This window comes from Mustelus asterias, chromosome 1 (assembly GCF_964213995.1).
Source record: "Mustelus asterias chromosome 1, sMusAst1.hap1.1, whole genome shotgun sequence".
Lineage (NCBI taxonomy): Eukaryota > Metazoa > Chordata > Chondrichthyes > Carcharhiniformes > Triakidae > Mustelus > Mustelus asterias.
Window position 1 is genome coordinate 124482509 of NC_135801.1, and position 13601 is coordinate 124496109.

Here is a 13601-nt window from a genome sequence, read left to right on the forward strand (position 1 = left end):
AGCGAGAGTGCTGTTGAGGCAGGTAAATCCATCAACTGCTTCAAGCCTTTGACTATTGACTTGACGTTGGCTTCACGTGGGCAGGCTGGTAGATGACATCAGTCTTTTTTGTGCTGATTGTGAAACCAAAGTTCACTTGCAGTTACATTTCTTGTTTTGGATGGGAACAGTCATCAGCAAAAAGGAAGTCACTAACCACAGCGTTATGCACTTTGGTCTTAGCTTGAAGTCTCCTCAAACTGAAGATTGAGCCATCCATGGCAATATCTAATGAGGATGTCACTCCCGTTAACACAGAATGCTTCAGAAAACACGGCCGAGAGGCTAACTTTGTTTTATGGTAGGCAGTGGCACAACACCCAACTAGACCCTGGGAAACTGCCAGCGTTTTCAGGTTTCAGTCGGATTTGTGGCTGCTAAATTTACATTGGGAGCTCACCAAGAGGGCCGTGAGGATATCTGAGCCCTTTCTCTATTGTTTAACTCCTCCCCTACACTCACAGGCTGCTTGCTGCTTCGTAGGTTGCCCTCCACTAATCATGTGCTATCATCATGAATTTGGAGATAAATGAGAGTCAGTTTAAAATGCTTTCCAATTTTTTTATATGCCCTTGAAATTACGTTGTGGGGTAACACTGTAGCTGTTTAACCACACTACATTTCATATTTTAAAGGTGGCTTTTACCCATTTACATTAAATGAGTAACTAAAATGACAGATAAAGGAATTTCAGATGAATAAGTTGAGTGTTTTTATATAAATATTACTCCACGGGTCAAGTAACTTCAAGGCCCATAATTCCACTCCCTTCTGCTTCCATTTCATAGTCAGCACCTCCACTAGAGTTTAGAAAGTTGCACGATGTGTATCTGCAGGAACAAATCCCATCCTATTAATTTACAACACATCAAAGCACTGTGGGAGCACGTGCTGGTGTCACTGGAGGGGAGCCAGTGGCGTCATGGAATTTCAATTCAATGAATCAGTAAAATCTGGAATTGAAAGCTAGAAATGGTGACCATCGATGGTCATAAAATAACATCTGGTTCACTAAACCATCCTTACCTGGTTTGGCCTACATGTGAATCTAATGTAGTTGACTTAGTTCAAAGACAACTAGGCCCTGCCAGCAATGCCCACATTCCATGAAGGAATAAATCAAGTCCAAATTTATAATCTCCAGATTATTACCTGAGCCATATGCAAATTGGCATAGGGTACATAAAATACACAAAGAATTCAAAATAAAATTAATGAATTAACAGCGCAAATAGCGACAAATGGGCATGAATTAGTGGCAATTACTGAGACGTACTTGCAGGGAAACCAGATTTGAAAATTGAACGTTCAAGGGTACTCAGTATTTTGGAAGGATAGGCAGGGAGGAAAAGGAGGTGGTGTAGCTTTGTTAATTAAGGAAGAGATCAATGCTGTAGTGAGAAATGATATAGGCACTGGAGTCCAAGATGTAGAATCAGTCTAGGTAGAAATAAGAAATAGCAAGGGTAAGAAGTCCCTGGTGGGAGTAATCTATAGATCCCCAACCAAGAAATACTGAGGGCTTATCAGAAAGGAACAGCAGTAATCATGGGTGATTTTAAGATGCATATTGACTGGAATAATTGGCAAGAGATAGTTCATTGAATGTATTAGAGATTGTTTTTGGAGTAATACATTGTGGAACCATCCAGGGAGCAGGTTATTCTAGATCGGATTTTGAATGCAGTGAAAAAGATTGTTTCTTGCGTGCTATTCAAGCAAAACATACTGTTCATGGAGTGCATAGGGGAGAAGGAAAGGAGAGGGTGCAGGATATGGTATCTAGGTTTATGTAATGATCTCATAGTTAAGGATCCTCTAGGGAAGAGTGATCATAGCATGTGCTTCAACCTTCTCAATCAGTCTCCCATGTTGGCCCTTGTCAAAGGCTTTGCTAAAATCCATATAAACTACATCAACTGCACTACCCTCATTCACACACTCAATCATTGGCCAGAACTACAGGGTATGGCCGCTAGAGATCACAGGCTGACTGCAAGTACACATTCAACTGTATCATTGATAGCATTCAGGGTTTAAATAAACTACCTTAAGCTCTACATTCATAAAAGTAAATTCAGAATAGTTTGAACTTCTTTAAGATCAAACAAACAACTTTTGAGTCTTTGATCTCCAAATACCTGAAATGGTATTTTCCCACTGTTTTCTGATTAGCTCTTCCAACATTTCAATCACATCCCGCCAGATATCATCAAATATCTCCGCTGATGCAGCATCTTTAATGCAAGCATTGGGAGAAATGGGAGGAATGCCCCGTTTATTTCTCCTTCGAGCAAGCTGGACTTCCTTTTGTTCAGAAGTCTCATCATCGCTAATGCTGTAATTGAAGCAAAGCAGCAGCATTAACATGAAGTTAAACATGACTCACACAGACATTGAGTACGACAGTATCACTGAGCCTTTTGTACAATTTAAGTGGAAAATTATCCTTTTTTACCTCCTATTAATATAAATTTATTTAAAGGAGTGAAGCTTTTGCCTTATGATTGAAAGAATTAGGGTAGAGTGAGCAAAGAATGATGGATCCAGTTCCAATGTCTTCTTTAGATCCAGGGAAAGTTCATTTGCCTTCAATAACAATAAACATTGTTTCTTTCCATTTTGAGAAACATACCGCTCGTGCCCAGTTTTCATTATAGACATTTCAAGTTGGCCCCTCAAAAACTACACTGCTCAGTGCAAAATATTTCATCAATAGAAAGCCCTCAGGAAAAACAATGGTACAACCAGACAATTCAAACCATAATCGGGTGAAAGAAAGAGGTTTAAAATGTTGCCAAAAAGAGTTCTGAGCCTGAGGATTGAAATGATTTTGAAATTCAGCAAAGGAGGATCGACAAATTGATAAAAATAAATGGTGGGAGGGCATTTTCTAGTCTCTCCCCGTTGCGTGTTTTTTGCAGCGGAAGGCGATGGTGGGATCTTCTGGTCCTGCCGCTGCCAGTGGAATTTCCCACTGAATCCAACCTATACTGCTGGGAAACCTGCGGCAGGGACGCACCGTCAGCAGGAACAGAAAATCCCGCCAGTATAAATGGCCAGAAAGTTCCAGTCAGGATTAAGAATAGCTCACTAGAGAGATAAAAATAGATTCTAAAAGTTTCTATTGGCATTTGTAAAAGAAGAGAGCAGTGAGCATGCACACTGAGACTGAGCATTACACACTGAGACAGGTGAAATTATAATGGAAAGGAAGGAAATGGCAGAGACATTAAAGAGACAGAAAACAGAGAGTGGGAATGTCAGTCATTTTCAGATTAGCAAGTTGTAAATAATGCAGTACCGCAAGGATCAGTGTATGGGCCTCAGCTATTTACAATCTACATTAATGACATCGACGACAGGACTGAGTGTAACGTATCCAAGTTCACTGCTGATACCAAGGTGGTAGAGTAAGCTATAAACAGGATGCACAGTGGTTAATACTGCTACCTCACAGTGCCAGGGACTCAGATTTAATTCCAGCCTCAGGTGAACGTGCAAACGTGTGGAGTTTGCACGTTCTCCCGTGTCTGCATGGGTTTCCTCCGGGTGCTCCGGTTTCCTCCCATAGCCCAAAGATGTGCAGGTTAGGTGGATTGGCCGTGCTAAATTGCCCCTTGGTGTCAAGGGGATTAGCAGGGCAAATGTGTGGGGTTATGTGAATAGGGCCTGGGTGGGATTGTGGTTGGTACAGACTCGATGGGCCGAATGGCATCCTTCTGAACTGCAGGGATTCTATGATTCTATGCAAAGAGGGTGCAAAACAGTTCAGACAGATTAATTGAGTAGGCATTGATTAGATGAAATATAACATGGTCAAACATGAAGTTATCCACTTTGTTAGGAAAAATAGAAGGGCAGAGCATATTTTAAATGGTGAGAGATAGGGAAATGTTGGTATTCAGGGGGCCCTGGGTGTCACTGTACACAAATTACAGAAAGTTAACCTGCAGATAGAGCAAGAAATTAGGAAAGCAAATGGTATTTTAGCATTTATTAGAAAGAAATTGGAGTGATAAGAGTAAAGAAGTCCTAGAGCAATTGTGTAGGGCTTTGGTCAGACGACACCTGGAATGCTGTGTATAGTTTTGGTCTCCTTACGTAAGGAATGATGTACTTGCCTTAGGAGGAGTACAGACAAAGTTATACCTGGGGTGAGGAGGCTGTCCTATGAGGAGAGATTGAGTAGACAAGGCCACATTCCCTCGTATTTTATTCAATAAAAAAATGACATAATTGAAACATAAAATTCTTAAGGCGTTTGACACCGGAGAAGCTGAAAGGATGTGTCCTCTGGCTGGTCACAGCCTCAGAATAAAGAGCCAGTCACTTAGGACTGAGAGAAAACATTCCTTCACTCTGAGGGTCGTGAATCTTTGAAATTCTTTACCCCCGAGAGCCAAGGATGGTCAGTCATTGAATATATTCAGGTAAGAAATCGATAGATTTTTGGGTACTTGGGAATGAGCAGATTATGGAGATAGCGTGGGTAGTGTGGCTTGAGGTAAACAATCCACCATGACCTTATTGAATGCCTCAAGGTGCCAAATAGCCTAATGCCAGCTCCTATGTTACTATGTTTTTAAAACCAGAGGCAAGACAACTCTATCTTTCACTATCAAGTTTCCACGCTGCCTGGAATTGTAATCTATCTGCTTTAGCCCAATGGCTTAAGTCAGTTCTCACTCAAACCACTAGAAGGTGTGGAGTGTTGCATGTCAGAAAAAATAGACTGAGGAAACAACTATTGGAGAATGTCCAGATTACCTGGTTCAACATTATAAACAGCAATAAAAATGCAGCAATGGAAATTTCCACAAACCAGATTTACCACTTCAAATTGAAGTTATAAGTGACAAATGATGCACATTGTACATTTTAAGTGAGTGCATTTTGTTCTTTGCACCATTTTAAAATAAAATATTTTTTAAGCAATGTATAATGAAGTGATCAGGGATGGTTTATTTGAAAGGATGAAAATGTAGAAAGAAGAATGAAACCAAATAGTTTAAAAGATGATTTCCGATATTTTATTACATTGAACTAATGAAAACAAACAATGTCAATGAAAAGTCTTGGCACACTTCAGATATCATCAGCTTCAAGCCACTGAAGTCAGCAATCACTTAATTTGAACCCAGACTGGACAGTGAGGAAAAGCTATCTTAAAAGCTACGTGCCATCAACAACTTATAAATTCTAAGCTTATTGTCACCACCATGATGATGATTTGCTCAAATTAACCTGCTCTTCTAAGCAGGTGGGAAGGATACCCACTGGAAATTAAAGTTGTCCTTCTTTAAAGATTCATATTAGTTTCGAGTGACAACACCGAAACCTGTCTGCTATTTAAACCAGTAGTCGGAGTGGAGAAATTATTGAAACTTAGCCACAAGCTGAAATTGGCGGGAAGAGACTAACTAAAATGGAGCCAAGGAATTAACTTTTTTAAATTACTCCTCTTGTCTAGCCAGAATGAGGAGTTCTCCTCCAGGTCCCACAAGGAAGATTTCAGCCTCTTTGCCTGGGCTCCCCCCTCTCTCCTGATCATGAGATGCTCCTGAAAGCCCCTCCTCATGACTTTGTTGATTGCTGGGGATGGTTCTTCTAGTCTTTGCCAAGTGGTCTCATACTGGTTAACAGTCCACTCCCTCCAGCCACTTCCCATCCATTTTAGGTCAGCAACTGATCAGGAGATTGTGGATGAGGCCCAAAAGTTAAAATAGCCTGGGCCTCATGCTGCTGAGGTTTGAGGTGACTTGTCACTTAATTTGAGCCCACTTGCCTGATTACTGGCTCAGGTTTTAATTGGAACTTTTATCTCTATGTTTCCACCTGCACTTTTGCATCCCAGAAATCAGGAGATGTTATTAATGGAAGTGTTAGAATTCAAAAAGGTACAAAAACTAGCATAAGGACACTTTATCTGAATGCTCGTAGCATTCGAAACAAGGTAAATGAGTTGACAGCACAAATCATTGCGAATGAGTATGATTTGGTGGCCATTACAGAGACATGGCTGCAGGATGGTCACGACTGGGAGTTGAATATCCAGGGGTATCAGACTGTTCGGAGGGACCGACAGGAAGGTAAGAGAGGTGGTGTAGCTCTGATATTTAAGGATAATATCAGGGCGGTAGTGAGAGATGATATAGGTTCTATGGAAAAAAGGTTGAATCCATTTGGGTGGAAATTAGAAATAGTAAGGAGAAAAAGTCTTTAACGGTCAGCAGAAAGTCATGAAAAAAGCTATAAAGAAAAGTAAGATGGATTATGAGAGTAAACGAGCTCAGAATGTAAAAACAGATAGCAAAACTTTCTACAAATATATCAAATGAAAAAGAGTGGCAAAAGTAAACATTGGTCCTTTAGAGGATGAGAAGGGGGATGTAATAACTGGAAATGAGAAAATGGCTGAGGCATTGAACAGGTATTTTGTGTCGGTCTTCACAGTGGAAGACACAAATAACATGCCAAAAATTGATGACAGGAAGGCTATGGCAGGTGAGGACCTAGAAACTATCATTATCACGAAAGAGGTAGTGTTGGGCAAGTTAATGGGGCTAAAGGTAGACAAGTCTCCTGATGGAATGCATCCCAGGGTACTAAAAGAGATGGCGGGAGAAATAGCAAAATTCACTGGACTCTGGGGTGGTTCCCGCAGATTAGAAAACAGCAAATGTGACGCCACTGTTTAAAAAAGGAGGTAGACAAAAGCCTGGTAACTATAGGCTGGTTAGCTTAACTTCTGCAGCAGGGAAAATGCTTGAATCTATCAAGGAAAAAATAGCGAGACATCTGGATATAAATTGTCCCATTGGTAAGACGCAGCATGGGTTCATGAAGGACAGGTCATGTTTGACTAATTTGGTGGAATTCTTTGAGAACATTACATGTGCAGTGGACAATGGGGAACCTGTGGACGTGGAGTATCTGGATTTCCAGAAGGCATTTGACAAGGTGCCGCACCAAAGACTGCTACATAAGATAAAGGTGCACGGTGTTACGGGTAATGTATTGGCATGGATAGAGGATTAGTTAACCAACAGAAAGTAAAGAGTGGAAGTAAATGGGTGTTTTTCTGGTTGGTGATTAGTGACTAGTGGTGTGCCTCAGGGATCAGTGTTGGGACCGCAATTGTTTACGATTTACATAGATGATTTGGAGTTGGGGACCAAGTCTAGTGTGTCAAAATTTGCAGATGACACTAAGATGGGTGGCAGAGCAAAGTGTGCAGAGGACGCTGAAAGTCTGCAAAGGGATATCGATAGTCTAAGTGAGTGGGTCTGGCAGATGGAGAACAATATTGGTAAATGTGAGGTCATCCATTTTGGTAGGAATAACAGCAAAATGGACTATTATTTAAATGGTAAAAAGTCACAGCATGCTGCTGTGCAGAGGGACCTGGGTGTCCTTGTGCAGGAATCTCAAGGGGTTGGTTTGCAGGTGCAGCAGGTAATTAAGAAGGCAAATGGAATTTTGTCCTTTATTGCTAGAGGGATGGAGTTTAAAAACAGCAAGGTTAAGTTGCAGCTGTATAAGGTGCTGGTGAGGCCACACCTGGAGTACTATGTACAGCTTTGGTCTCCTTACTTGAGAAACGATACACTGGCACTGGAGGGGGTGTAGAGGAGGTTCACTAGGTTGATTCCGGAGTTAAGAGGGTTGGCTTATGAGGAGAGACTGAGTAGACTGGGGTTATACTCACTGGAATTCAGAAGAATGAGAGGAGATCTTATAGAAACATGTAAGATTATGAAGGGAATAGATAAGATAGAAGTAGGGAAGTTGTTTCCACTGGCAGGTGAAACTAGAACTAGGGGGCATAGCCTCAAAATAAGGGGAAACAGATTTAGGACCGAGTTGAGGAGGAACTTCTGCAAACAAAGGGTTGTGAATCTGTGGAATTCCCTGCCCAGTGAAGCAGTTGAGGCTATCTCATTGAATGTTTTTAAGGCAAGGATAGATAAATCTTTGAACAGTAAAGGAATTAAGGGTTATGGTGAGCGAGTGGGTAAGTGGAGCTGAGTCCACGAAGAGATCAGCCGTGATATTATTGAATGGTTCAGCAGGCTCGAGGGGCCAAGTGGCCTGCTCCTAGTTCTTATGTTCTTATATAAATCTGTAATAAGGCCTTGGAACATGTAGAATAATTTGATTTTCCATCCCTCCAAACAGTTCCATTTAATCGAGAAGATACACAACTTAAGCAGATAATCAAAATTCAAGGCTGCAGCACATACAGCCTCAGTAAGTGACTTCTGTTGGGGGTTTGAGAAGAGTGTGGTGTAGACATTCCTCTTGTCTAGGGGAATTGCCCATTGCCCTTCCCCTCGTACCTGTCGAATGTTGACCCCTAACTCTGAAAGTAGAGGATTCAAGCTCAATTAAACACATTAAACTAGCTGGACCTTAGGTGGAGCCCGCTGCACTATTACTTCATACACTCTGAGGAATGAAAAACAGAAACACAACTTAACCTGAAATAAGAACATAAAGTGCCGGAAATACTCAGCAGGTCATGGAGCATCTGCGGAGGAGCAGAGTTAACATTTCAAACCATTGACCATTCATTGTCAGATGCTGCCTGACCTGTTGAGTATTTCCAGCACTTTCCCTTTTTATTTCACATTTTTGGCACCCACAGCATTTTATTTTGAGTTTACATTACCAGCCTAAACCCATTCCTGGAAGCAGTAAGCTACATTTAAATAAAGCACAATTGGATTGTATGCTTTTGATTACACGCAAATACTATTTCAGACAAACTACATCATTTACTACTTCTGAGATGAAAATATACTGTTGTCTGCATGTACGTAACCTCCGCTTACCATTCTTCACTGTCATATGCAAAATACTCCTCAATGTTTCCATCCACGTCATAGATCTCCTCCTCCAGGAATGAGAAAATAGAAGAGTTTGAGTCAAGGGAACTCATCGTGGAGTTTGATCCTAACCCACTGTGGAAGGGAGATTGGGCAGGAAGTAGACGGAGGCCTGAGAGGCTCAGCCTGAGAGAAGAAAAATGTTTTTATTCAATCCTACATTTGTTAGAGATCTAAGCATTGCAACCAACAGGACAGTCCTCCAATGCTCGCTGTACTTGTTCCTTACACATAACTGAAGAATATCAAAATGTAATGGAGTTTTTAAAAAGCTGGAGATCTGCTGGTATCAGTGGCTAAACAACAATGTATTGTTTCAAAAGCAGAGGTTGTTGGAAACCCTCAGCAGGTCAGTCAGTGTCTCGGGAGAGAGCAGCCAAGTTAATCTTTCAGATGTAGACCATTTATCAGAACTGGAAGAAATCACAGATGGGCAGCATTTAAAAGAGACACAGTGGCTGCCACCCACCCAAGAGCGGTGGGAAAATTTGGAGAGCAGCCACAAGTCAATTGACTTTTGGCTGTTTCCAAAATTTTCTTGTCCACACGCGATGATGCCCACCACTGACGGGACTGGAAAATCCTGCCCAGAATGAAGGGAAAGAGGACAGAAGGTATGGGTCTTCACATACACACCCACAACATGAATGCGCGCACACAACATGAATGCACACACACACACGAATACAGACACACATACACGTGCGAACACACACACGAACACACAACACACACATCACACAAACAAGAACATATCCAGACACGCACATGCAGAAACACATACAAAGACACACACAACCGCAAATATACACAGAAACGCACACATGTACACACATGCAAACGTGCATACAATATAAACACGCAAGCGCACAACATGAACACACAAACATCTTTCTGGTTAAATGCTGTTCAGCTGCAATTTCTTCCAGTTCAGGTAAAATGTGCACGACTAAAACATACACTCCACAAGTACTGACTGACCCGCTGATGTTCTTGTTTCATTACTGCCAGCTTACAGGGTATTTGTTTGCTTTTAGTTTATAAAAAAAAAAATTTGTTTGCTTTTAATTTATGAATCCAGTGTCTGCTCCATATTCCAGGACCGCTGAACTTTTTAAAAATAGGCAGATCAATGCCTGCATTAAAATAATGGACAAAGGCATCTCATAAAAATATAATAATCATCTTTCCATTTAGATGACACATGGTAATTTCTAAGTAATTTTATATTTTCTGTAATCATGACTAATTACAGGAAATTCAAAATATCACAATTTGATAACAGCAATGAATTTATGAAATAAAACTGACCAGAACCATTATGATACAATAATTATATAAAAGAGCTGACAAATTCTTTCTTGATGTTCCTTTATTAATTCATTCATGGGATGTGGGCACCGCTGGCTAGGCCAGTACTTCTTGCCCATCCCTAATTGCCCTTCTGAAAATGCCTTTTTGAGCCATTGCAGTCCCTGTGGTCTCGGTTCATTGAAGGTCTATTTAATTGATGATTTAAGAACTTACTCCTTGATGTCACTGGTGCTATCACAGAAACGAGGTAATGTCCTCGTTGTCACAGAGCTGTTTCCTCCACTCTGGAAATGTTGAAAACCTTCATCTTTTGGCAGCAGGAGTTGGGATCCCAAAATCCTGCATCGTGTATGAAAACACATGACAGGAAGCAAACAGTTCAGCCGGTTACATTGCTGTTCATCAGGATTAGAAATAGCAAAATACGGAAACAAGCAAACAACAACTTATATACATTTTTAATGTAACTTCACAGGGCCAAACCTTCCAGACTCTACAGCAGTGGAACATAGAGTCTCTAGAGTCCCCACAGTGCAGAAGGAGGCCATTCGGCCCGTCAAGTCTGCACCATTTCAGCATCTTACCCAGGCCCACACAGCAGCCCCCTCCGCACCCCTCCCTGCTCCCTCTGCCTGTGCCCTGCCACACCTGTCCCCTACCCAATTCTCATAACCCCTAATCTACATAACCTACACACCTTTGGACACTAAAGGAGCAATTTAGCACAGTCAATCAACATTTTTGCTGAACAGAAGTTAAAATGCCCTCTGCACATTTTTCTCTCATCCCCACTGCATCAATGGTTGGATTGTCTCAATTGATAATGTTGTTAATTGTTATCCAGAGATAGGTGACATATTCTTGTTTCTGAAGTACTGACCTGAGCTGAGGTGAACGCTCTCTCCATTCTCGACACTCAGATTGAATGCTTTCTGTACGACAGCTCACTTTATCCTCAAACAACATCTCATCGATTTCCCAGAACAGCTGATGTACTGTCCGTGTGTTTGCTTTGTCAAATTCCTAAAACCCAAGCACAAAGACTGACTCAGGTGAGAATAAGAGAGCAGTTGTGATGGAGGACTAACTGAATTTACTTGGATGGATCCAATCTAGAGAAATTTGGGTTTCAGCTGATCTGGTGCATGAGAATGTAACATCAGATAGGAAACACAAAAATCTGCCCTTGAACTTACACAGCAAAAATTGATTATTGCAATACAAAGAAACCCAAATTTGAGATGAGTGCGGATCAATTTGATCAGTCCTGGGGAAGGAGTAGACTTACATGCCCCTGGATTATTAAAGGAAATAAAAAATAACCAGATTCCCTGGCAAATCAGATAGGATACTTCCAGAAAATAACATTTTGGGTACAGTCCATAAATAATCTGAGACATGATTGATGGTGAGGGTAGCATACTCAGGAGGAACTGGCGAGTTTGGATCAAAGGTTGCCAAATGTCCCACCACTGGCGTTTACCTTGCTTCATGCTAGGTCTGTTGTAGACTGATTAATAATGATGGATTGCTATGATCAGTCAACAATTCCATGATTGTTCAATCATGCAACTACCTGGATGAACCTTCGAGCTTTTATCATCTTGTGATTCATATATTCCTATTCCTGTGTTATCCTGTGATACTGCTAGAAAGTGCAATGTGTGAAAAACAAGGCAAGAACCGTAGCAGATTTTCTAGTGAATCCACGGTGTTAGAATAGTTTCCTCACATTCAAAGAAAGAAAAGGCACTTGGGCAAGGGGGCAGGAAATGCCTGAAGAGTTCTGACTTTCAATAAAGGATGGGGAGAAAAGAGGTGAAAATTGGGAGTACCCTTTCCTCCCTGCCATTTGGTGTTTTTTGGAAGTAAATAAAAAGCTTTGTAAGGAACCGATTCTGAATTCAGATTAATTCTACAATACAAAACATCTCTTACACCCCTCCTGTAACCCTAAATATTCTTTACACATTGTCAGTAACCCCCAGCATCCTTTACTTGCCAACTATAATTCCCAGTGTCCTTCTCACCCAGTGTATAACTCTCATCATCCTTCTCACCCTATTTTAATTCCCAGCATCCTAGTCAGCTGCCTCTCATTTGGAGAGCTGGTACAGATACGATGGGCCAGATGACCTTCTTCTGCGCCATCACAATTCTATGATTCTCAAACATCCTTTATACCCTGTCTATTACTCCCAGCATCCTCCTTTCCTATCTATATCTGCCAGAATCCTTGTTACCCTGTGATACTCACGTCATCTCTCCAGGAGTAGACTGAACTACGCTCTGTGGACAGGCCTGTTGTATAGCTCTGGATTGCAGACCAAGAATTATTAAGATATGTTGGTGTGGTCTGCCCACTGGATGATTCAGATACAATGGATTCACTACTGAAGAGAAAAGGAAAGTTACTTTCCATCACATAATAAAGAATTCATAGAATCATACAGTGCCGAAGAGGCCCTTCAGCCCATCAAGTCCGCACCATCTGAACTCCCACCTAATCCCATCTTCCAGCACTTGGCCCAAAGCCCTGAATGTTATGACATGTCAAGTGCTCATCCAGGTACTTTTTAAAGGATGTGAGGCACTACCCTCCCTGCAAACGCATTCCAGACTATCACCACCCTCTGGGTAAATAACTTTTTCCTCACATCCCTCCTAAACCTCCTGCCCCTCAGCTTGAACCTATGTCCCCTCGTGACTGACCCTTCAACTAAGGGGAGCAGCTGCTCCTTATAATCTGTCCATGTCTCTCATAATCTTGGACACCTCGATCAGGTCGCCCCTCAGTCTTCTCTGCTCCAATGAAAACAACCCTAGCCTACCCAATCTCTATTCATGACTTAAATGTTCCATCCCTGGCAGCATCCTCGTGAATCTCCTCTGCATCCTCTCCAGTGCAATCGCATCCTTCCTACAATGTGGGAACCAGAACTGCACAGTACTCCAGAAGTGGCCTCACCAAAGTTCTATACAACTCCAAAATGACTTCCCTGCTTTTGTAATCTATGCTTCGATTGATAAAGGCAAGTGTCCCATATGTCTTTTTCACCACCCTACTAACATGCCCTTCCACCTTCAGAGATCTGTAGACAAAAACGCCAAGGTCCCTTTGTTCCACAGAACTTCCTAGTGTCCTACCATTCATTGAATACTTCCTTGTCAAATTACTCCTTCCAATGTGTATCACTTCACACTTTTCAGGGTTAAATTCCATCTGCCACTTATCTGCCCTTTTGACCATTCATGTAGCCCAAGACACTCCGCCTCACTGTTAACCAGTCAGCCAATCTTTGTGTCACCTGCAAAATTACTAATTCTACCCCACACATTATCATCTATGTCATTTAT

The 13601-nt window shown here is 41.5% G+C and overlaps 1 protein-coding gene across 2 annotated transcripts in view; it reads right to left on the minus strand.

Annotated features, from left to right (window-relative positions):
* Positions 1-13601, minus strand: part of fam149a (family with sequence similarity 149 member A) — a 118750-nt gene that overhangs the window by 34960 nt on the left and 70189 nt on the right. For both annotated transcript variants that reach the window (XM_078218040.1, XM_078218029.1), the window contains exons 3-7: positions 12502-12637; positions 11125-11267; positions 10458-10583; positions 8877-9056; positions 2181-2377 (exon numbers count right to left, since the gene is read on the minus strand). In XM_078218040.1, coding sequence (XP_078074166.1) covers positions 2181-2377; positions 8877-9056; positions 10458-10583; positions 11125-11267; positions 12502-12637 — 782 coding nt within the window. The remainder of the gene's footprint in view (positions 1-2180; positions 2378-8876; positions 9057-10457; positions 10584-11124; positions 11268-12501; positions 12638-13601) is intronic.